Source organism: Chanodichthys erythropterus, chromosome 1, assembly GCF_024489055.1.
Source record: "Chanodichthys erythropterus isolate Z2021 chromosome 1, ASM2448905v1, whole genome shotgun sequence".
Lineage (NCBI taxonomy): Eukaryota > Metazoa > Chordata > Actinopteri > Cypriniformes > Xenocyprididae > Chanodichthys > Chanodichthys erythropterus.
The window spans coordinates 37,427,621-37,437,524 of record NC_090221.1 but is presented as its reverse complement, the minus strand read 5'-3'; the positions used below and the strand labels follow the sequence as shown (position 1 = coordinate 37,437,524).

The window sequence follows — 9,904 nt, the reverse complement described above, 5'->3', positions numbered from 1 at the left end:
CAGGAAGTAACTGCATGTCTTCTAGAGATCGCTAACCATGACTTTTACATCCATATAAACACTTTTCAAGACAATAAAAACACGATTGAAATGATGAATGCATGTATTGCCTCTGAATTTGCGTCTGAATAGCGCTGGCTCCGTGGGCGTGGCCGCATTAGCGGATAATGAGCTGAATCACAGACTTCTGACATGGCTCTCTTTTCATACAGATTACATAAACACGGTTTGTTTTTCTGTGATTAGTATTCACTAAGTTACAGTTCATTTTCTGAGAATTATCAGATTGGATTTCGTTCAGAGGGAGAGGAGAGATCACGCATCATGTTAGTTTTCTTTATTTTACAAAAAGCACAACATTTTGTTTTTACTTTGAGTGTATATAAATAAACGAAGACATTCTGTAGTTTCAATTGATATATTACTTATGTCTCTATGACAAAAAATGACGGAGTATTTGAAGTCTGTTTTGCTGCAATGTGAAAAAAAAACTGCAAAACGCGCCGACACGTTTTTAGACCTCAGAGTGTTAAGGTAGAAGCACTGCACTCACATCTTGCTGACACTGAGCCATCGGATTTCATCAAAAATATCTTAATTTGTGTTCTGAAGATGAAGGAAGGTCTTACGGGTGTTGAACGACATGACAGTGAGTAATTAATGACAAATTTAATTTTTGGGTGAACTAACCCTTTAAACCTCTTCCATCTCACCAATTAATATTCCACAAACTACACTGTGAAGAAAAAACTATTAAAACACTAAAAAAAAAAAAAAAACATTTAAACACTTAAAACAGACAACTCTATTACTAGATCCTGCAGATTGTAATATTAGTGTTTTTATTGTCAGAGCTTCATCATTAGATGAGTTTGATCTGAAAGTGGACTCACATGCAGCAGTTTTCAGCAGCATCAGTCCAAAGATGAGCTTCATTTCTCTAGAGTCCAGAGGAGCCCAATAATCCAGCAGAAGAGAGAAAATGCTGCTTCAGTCACGCAATCAAGATCTGCTGACACTCATCTGTGCTCATGATATATTAAGACTACTGAGAGAAGAGGAAGTTGACATCATTTACTGCAGAAGTTTGAGGATGAACGTCATGCACAAGAACACAAAAATAAAACTTGTTTATTTTCTATGGAACTTTCCATCGACTAATGCTTCTGCAATTTTTAATTTATAAAGATATTATCACGTTAATAAGCTGTTTTTATCACCCTGGTTGCTTTTGTAACTGCAGCATCACTGAGGATTGACCGCAATTAAAATAACTTTGAGTAGAAACCATTGCAATACCTGAAGTGTGCAGTTTATGGTGAGGGGGAGCAGAGTATACCATGTTTGGAGGCTTCGCGTCACTTGGTACTTGTGGCGAATGGTATATGTAATTGTTTTATACTTGCACTAGCATATTGTATTTGACAATTTAGTTCAAACTTTGACCTGTGGAGGGCAGTAATACACTTAGCAGTGTCTACACTGCTGGAATTCAAATAGAGAAGAAGAAGAAGAGAGTAGTTCAAGATGAGCATTTATGGTTAAAATGTATACATTTTTTATTCTTTTTTAGAAAATGAGTGATGATTTCTCTGGATAAGACTCTTATTCCTCGTCTGGGATCATGTAGAGCTCTTTGAAGCTGCACTGAAACTGACATTTGGACCTTCAACGTTTGGAGGCCAGTGAAGTCCACTATAAGGAGAAAAATCCTGAAATGTTTTCATCAGAAAACTTCTTTTCGACTGAAGAAAGAAAGACACAAACATCTTGGATGACATGGAGGAGAGTAAATTATCAGGAAATTTTAATTTGAAAGTGAACTAATCCTTTAATTGCATTGATTGACAAAGATAAATGTAAAGAACAAGTCATTATTTGTTCACATCAGTCAGAGTTTGTCCGGTTATATTTCTGTTCTGGTTGCATCAGACACTCCCTTTAGTTTTTTCTCGTCCCACACAGGAAAGAAATACAAAAAAACCTCAGTGTTGCATCATAAGCAGCTCAAAACCGGGGCGTTGTGTTTTCATGACACATTCAGACTGTGGGTTTTGAAGCTGTTTCTCATTAGCGTGTGTGAACCTCAGAGTAAACACAGTCCTGCTGCGTTTTTTTATGCGGCTGTTGAACGCTTGAGTTGGTGAACGTCACTTCTCCGTAACGAACCTCTTCCTCCGTCTTCTTCTCCGGTAGAATGTCTGTTGGGGATCAAAATATAGTGTTAGCAGATATTAAGCAGACAGTCTACTGATAGTTTAATGAGAGTCAGTAGACATGTATTTGCAATGTTACTTAAATGTGACCTATAGACCTATGATCTATCAGTCATTTAAAGCTAACCAATAAATTGCCTCCAAACTTTTCTGCTTTCATCCATTTTCTATTAAAATAACTTGTAAGATGTTATATTTGGTGTTTTTCTGTCATACAGTAAATGTAAATATCTGTCATTATTTACTCTTTGAAAAATACAACATATGGATTTGGAGCAACATAAGAGTGAATATATAATGACGGATGTTTGGGTGAACGAATCCCAACAGTTTGTGTATGAACTGCAGGGGTCGTATTCACAAAACATTTTATCTTAAGATAAAATGTTCTAAATAGCAGAAAAAGTTCTTAGCTAAGAGTTTTCTCTTAAAACCTATCCACAAAGCTGCTGAGAGTGAAACCAACTTTTACTGAGGAATAGAGAGAAGTCTTAAGCTAAGAGTGAGGGCGGGGTTGACCTCGTTGCTATGGGTGATGTCAACACGCTTACTATCTATGCACACAGTGATTGGCTGTTGGATGGAGGAGTAGTCTCTGTGTGATTTAATCATAGAAATATTGTAAAATGAGGTATCATGTAGCCATATTTAAATAAAGGTTTTAAAATATGAATGTTGTCAAATTAAAATAATTATGTATGGTCCTTTGTGTTTAGTATTTCAAAGTATTCCAAAGTATTTAGATTAAGTTACTAAACTTGAGTAATGTAACAAAATACGTTACAGATTACTTTTTAAAGCATGCATTTTGTTATCTGTAGTGAAATAACCTTCCCAACCCTGGCTACTTTTAGCCTTAAGATGTTTTGTGAATAGAGGATATGGCTGCAGTCGCGTCGACTGAGCGGCAGCATTGGTTTTCAGCGTGAATGCCACGAAAAACACACAAAACACATCCAAAATGGGAAAGAGCTTTGTGATTGACTGTACAAAACCTGAGGCATATATTTAAAGGTTGCTGAAAGCTACAGAAAAAAGAAGCAAATGGATCATTGCAATTCACAGAAACAGGACTCCGGCAGAGAAACATGGATTTGCAGTTATCATTTTGTGTCAAATTGTTAGATTTTGAGGTAAAATCATACCGTATATATTGTTATATGTTGTGTTGACAACTGATCAATTAAATATTTACTATCTTATATTCTGCATAATTTGTTTTACTCGGATTTAAGTGAAGTTCCTAAATGTAATTTAGGGAGGAGCGAGCCCATCTAATCTTCCAATCAACAGCGAGAGTATATAAGCAGCTGCTTACCTCTCTTCAGTTTCAGCATCCCTCCACCTCCCCAAACTCCACCTTCATTTCAGGTACCTTGCCCTATGTAATCACATCCTATTTATTCACTGTGGGGGTGTATCAGAGCTTGAGTTGAAGATGCTTCATCGAGCCCCTGCTCAGTGGACAGCAAGCCAAATTAGCTAAACTAATACCCTAAAGATTATATGGGCAAACGAACTCGTTAAACCTTATTTAAATTTATATTCTGCATAATTGGGTGTTTTTCAATATACAACACTGACAAAAACGATATACTATAAAACTATATATGTTTTAGGGCTGGACAATATGACAATATAACATTGATATAAGTGATTACGCGGATTTAAACCTACCTATATTGTAGTTATATAAAATATTCACAGGCAGATGCTTTATGTATTTCCCCGCTGTCGAAATCAGGCATATACAAATGTCAGGAAACACGACTCCTGGCTGCATGTCGATATCCATGGATTAGTTTTATTTGAGAAGTTGTAAGGAACACATCCAATTCCAACCTTTAGTGTAATCGTTTGTTTTTCTCGTGTTTTCTCAGTTTCCTCTATTAAATCCAGTCACGCAGCGGCTTCTTTTGCCACTCAGTCCAGCTGAGGGAGCGCGTTCCGGCGGGAAAGTGACGTCGATGCATACCCTCTATACGGCCCCAGATTAATTAGCACTATATTTACATATATTCATAAATCTGATGCTTTAATCTAAACTGTTTTACAGATGAGGACAAATAAAGTGATGAATCTAATAATACAGCAGTGCTGCAATAATACATTACACAGATTCATGAACTCAATACTAACTTGGTGTCGCTTTGATCTGATTCTTCTTCTTGTAAAAGTAATATGCCGTGATGACCAGAGCTACGAGAATTACAGCAAGACATCCGAGAACGATTGGAATGACTAGAGGATCTATGGAGGGAAAAACACAGGATGAGGTTATTAAGAGTTAAACACTGAAGCGTCTCATTAATTCATTCATTCATTCATTCATTCATAACAACAACAATAAAAGAAACCACAACACCTCAAATAAACCGTTGTTTTGTTTTAACAAAAATAAAAATCTGCTGTTAAAGAGATTAACACTTACTTATTATTATATTTTATTTTCCTTTTTTTTTATTTGTATTCTCTTTCTCCATCTATTAGTATTTTGTTTATATATATATATATATATATATATGTCATACTGTTGTACTCATGTTGATTTGATTGCTTCTACTCATTTGTAAGTCGCTTTGGAGAAAAGCATCTGCTAAATGACTAAATGTAAATGTAAATGAAAGCTCTAGCGCAAGTTCTGCCAGGAAGACTCAATGTTACGTCACCAATTAGTTTAGAGCAATCATTATCTTGCACTTGGAGTATATAAGATTGCTGACACATGTTTGAGTCTGCAGATGCTGATGAAAACCTTCACCTCCATCCTCCCCACCACCACCAGGATGGTCCCTGTCCATACCTCCCGGGGGTCGGCTATGCCCCTGCCTTCATCTTCAGGCAGGAAATGCAGAGTCCACAACCCTTAAGGATCTGAGCTACGGACGGGGCCTACGCCAAATAACTTTCTTACAACATTTTGCTTGCTGATTGTTAATAAATATGGTTGTCATGTTATCTTACCTCCCTGAGTCTTTCTGCTAGAAATGTAGTTCTCCAAAAAACAATTGGCTGCTGGTCCCCATTGACTTCCACAGTATGGGAAAAAATATATGGAAGTCAATGGGGCACATCAATTGTTTGCTTAGAAATATTCTTTTGATTACAAAAATTCGTACAGGTTTGGAACAACTTGAGGTTGAGTAAATGATGACAGAGTGTTCATATTTGGGTGAACTGTCCCTTTAACACATATTGATCAAACAATTATCGTAATATATTGGGGTTGGCATGCCATATGGTTGTTACGTCTCTGATTATAGTATCAGTTTATTCTGATGAGAATGTCTTTATGAAAATATAGATGTTTCAGTGTCTTGAAATCATCCATCTGTTATTTTTTGTGTAATTAGCATCCATTTGCATGAGAGTGAGATCTTTGGAGAACATGAGATTGTAATGAGTCTGATGAGAGTTACTGTACCTTCAACAATCACTTGAAGATCTGCAGTGTCTGTGCTGTTTCGGAGATTGATTTCTAATCTGTAAGTCCCTGAATCTGCTCTGATCACACCGTTTATTATCAGAATCCCATTATTGACTGACACTTCAGGTCTGTTATTAAAAAGATCACATTCATTCTCTTTTATTCTGTTATTCGTTACTCTACAAACTGGATCTTTTTCTGTGCTGGTTATTATCTTTTGTATCTTCAGGGTATATTTAATCACCTCCAGCATCCTCAGATTGAGTTTGTGTCCCAGAGCTGCGTAACAGGGATCTGACTGATGAAAACTGCAGTTAAACTCCAGACCTGAAGAACAAAACACACACACACACACACGTTTATTTGTCAGCTCTCTGGGTGTTTCTTCTAGTTTCATCTGTTTTAAATGTTGGACATTCAAATAAATGCAAAATCATGAAGTACTCATGACTCTTTCAGCATAAATTAAAATCACAAAAACATAGACACAAATGTTTCCACCAAATTAAACTTCCACAGTATGAATGTGAATAAACTGACACTTGATCTGATCTCACTGAAACATCTGAACTCTGATCATAAGAAGACAATCTGATTTACACTTTTGAGACAGAAAGAATGTGCAAACTTAAACACAATTCTACAGCATTTTTTAGTATAAAGTGATTAGTGTTTTCACACTGAAAATTCCAAAAGAATAAAGTGCACTTATTATTATGCACTAATTTAACTGAAATATTTAAGTGTGAAATGTTGGACACTTCATCCCTATCACGGCTTTAATTATGTACAAGTAAAAGAACCATCGATGCCAATAAACAACCTTTATTTTTAAGAGTGAGGCACTTAGACTATGTTCTCTATTTCATAAATGTTATGAATCATCCAAATGCTGAGAACTGACCACTAAACCAAAAAAATGGTTCTTCAATGGCATTATTGTGAAAAAAAAAACCCTTTTGAAATCTTAAGATAGTGTCATTTAAGACACATCTATTACCAGATCACTGAAAACTAAAATTTCTTTTGAAAAATGTACTGTTACAACACAAAGGTTTGTTTTATCAGCTCTGGGTGTTTGCACTTTTATATTTTAGAAATAATAATAATAATAATAAACTCTCTTAAATGACGATTTTCGACTCTCACTATTTAATTTGTCTGCTAAATGTCCAACAGTCAACATACATGAATTCTTGGTTAAAAACAACCCAAGTTGGGTCGAAAATGGACAAACCCAGCAATTGGGTTGTTTTAACCCAGTGGTTGGGTTAAATGTTTGCCCAACCTGCTGGGTAGTTTTATTTAACTCAACTATTGTGTAAAAATTGCTGTATTGCTTGCTTTAAAGTCCAAGCTCGGAGCCTTTGATCTGCTTGGACAGTACGGCAAATAAGCTTATTAGTTGTTCAAGCGCCTACAACGTCACCAAGACTTGCCCCGATCGGCCTGACGGGGGCGCTACAGCAGTCAAAAGTACGAAATGGCCCATAACCCCTGAACCGTGAGGCCCAGGCTCAAGTATCTTATATCGTTGGAATCCAAAATGCATGTCTCAGATTCGCTCGTCACCCTGGCTAAATTTTCAGGTATTTTTAATTTTTTTTTTGAAAAACCAGCTTTTGCAAACTAGTCCTAGGTTTTTCGCCCGATCGGAACCAAACCAATGCAATGTTCTCTGGTGTCTGAATATCAATAATTATCAAAAATAAAGTTGAAATTTAGATTCACGGTCTCTAAGGGGCGCAGAACGTACGATGAGGGCGGAGCCACTTTTACTAAACTGGCAATAACTCAAGAACGAAATGAGATATTTGCACCAAACTCGGTTCACGTGTGTATGGGTTCAATCTTTGGTCACGATAAAAAAAATTGCGTCGATTAGATATTAGGTGGCGCTGCAATTTGAAAAAAAAAAAAACACATGAAAACAGCTGTAACTATACAACCGTTAGTCCGATTGATTGAAATTTGGCATGCAGTGTCTTGGTCCAAGGGGGGCATGACAGTCATTGAAGACATTGGCGTAACTAAAAAAAAACATGGCCGCCATCGGCCAATGAAGTTTAAGCACCTATTAGACTGATTCTTCTTTCCTTTGCTGCTGATTCTGTGACTCTTCTGTGTTCCTTCATTGTAAGTTCCACATTAAGTTTTTCTCCTCTAATAACAAATTTGACCATTTTGAGCTGTCTTTTTTGTGACAAATAAAGCATTATAGCTCATTTATTTTTGTGTAATTCACTTTAATTTAAATTTAAAAACAAAACTAAATTGTAATGCTTTAATTTTTTTTAAATTGTGGTCGGCATATCACAGGCCGCATTTACATTCGTGACGGGCCGTATGCAAGTGGAGAACCACTAGATAAACAGACAGAGATGGACAGACAGAGAGAGAGAGAGAGAGAGAGAGAGAGCGGAAGCAGCAGAACACGATCTCATCATTAGCTGAGTTTGATCTGAAAGTGGACTCACATGCAGCAGTTTTCAGCAGCATCAGTCCAAAGATGAGCTTCATTTCTCTAGAGTCCAGAAGAGCCCAATAATCCAGCAGAAGAGAGAAGATGCTGCTTCAGTCACACAATCACTTCTTACTCTGACAGAAGATCTGCTGACACTCATCTGTGCTCATGATATATTAAGAATACTGCCCACTTCCTGAGAGAAGAGGAAGTTCACAGGTTTGGGGATGAACGCCATGCACAAGAACACAAAAATAACACTTATGTTTCTCTTTCCATCGACTAATGCTTCTGCAATTTTTAACATTCATCAAGATATTATTGTTAATAAACTGTTTTTATCACACTAGTTGCTTTTGTAACTGCAGCATCACTGAGGATCGACCGCAATTAAAATAACTTTGAGTAGAAACTATTACTGACAAACAAACAAACCATTTACTAAATAAAACTTATATCACGATTTGTCAGTGGATGAAGCACAAATCAAGTATTTAGTAAAAGTACAGATACATATAATAAAATATTACTCAAGTAAAAGTACAAAAGTTAATGTACTTCAGTAAAAAGTACTGAATGTAATTTTATATAGGCTACTTATATAATTAATTTTTTATTATATATTTTATATAATCCTATTGATCAAAATAATTATTAATGATTATGAATTGTCAAATAGCCAGCACTAGTCAGTGTGGAAGATTAGTGGATGCAGATACATAATATGTAATGTGTGCTGACAAACAATATAAAACAGGCGTGATAGGACTATGCATAACATTTTTAAAATGGTTTGTCCCTCGGAGACAAACTGAAGAAATGGCTTTGAAGGTCTATCTCTTCAAACCATCTTGATGTTGGAAATGTGTTTCTGAGTGAGAATCTTGAATGGGAGCCTGTACAGGCCTGATTCAGAACTCGCAGATCTAAGATCGGTCTCAGTCCACCTCCTTTCTTGGGTGCGATGAAGTAAGGGCTGTGAAGCTCCTGGACCACAAGTGTGGACAACGCCCAACCCTGGGCCTGCAGTAAGACTCGTTACCTCCGGGTAAAAAATAAATAAATAAATAACTAAAATAAATAAAAATGAAAAAAACTTTGAAAAAACCATCTGTAATAATGTCTCAGCTCATCATAAATAGCAATACTGTGAAATATTATTACAATTTAATTCTATTATATTCTTTAAAATATAATGTATTTCTGTGATGCAAAGTGTCTGAACAACTATGTTACCTCTGTGGCATTTCATATAGGCTTTTAGCTTAAAAGCATGCACATTTGGAGAAATACTGATGGATTCTTATATATTTATGTCAAATTTCTATACTTAGAAGTAATATTTATTGTCATCAATATGAGTGCTGGATACTGTGTTTTCAATTCATACTTGCAGCCGGAGGGCGCTCTGTGCACTTTTAGTCCACAAATTATTCTATTGAAGAAGAGGACATATTAGGAATGTTGTTTTTAATTCATACTTGCAGCCGGAGGGCGCTCTCTGTACACCTTTAGGCCACAAATTCATATAAGGAAGAAAAGGAACCAGGAACTAACGGCATGTCTTCTAGAGATCGCTAACCACGGCTTTACTATCCAAATAAACACTTTTCAAGACAATAAATACACGATTGAGACGATGAATGCATGTATTAGCTGAATTTGCATCTGAATAGCGCTGGCTCTGTGGCCGTGGCCGCATTAGCGGATAATGAGCTGAATCACAGACTTCTGACATGGCTCTCTTTTCATACAGATTACATAAACACAGAATGTTTGTTTTCGATTTGACTTACA

The 9,904-nt window shown here is 36.3% G+C and overlaps 1 protein-coding gene across 1 annotated transcript; it reads right to left on the bottom strand.

The window, feature by feature from the left end:
• Positions 1-1,591: 1,591 nt before the first annotated feature.
• Positions 1,592-8,305, bottom strand: LOC137018999 (uncharacterized). The gene is made up of 4 exons (XM_067383927.1): positions 8,121-8,305; positions 5,641-5,970; positions 4,356-4,466; positions 1,592-2,201 (listed from the first exon to the last, which is right to left on the bottom strand). Exons 1-4 carry the CDS (start codon positions 8,161-8,163, stop codon positions 2,071-2,073), a joined length of 615 nt encoding a protein of 204 aa, XP_067240028.1. The 5' UTR covers positions 8,164-8,305; the 3' UTR covers positions 1,592-2,070.
• Positions 8,306-9,904: the final 1,599 nt, after the last annotated feature.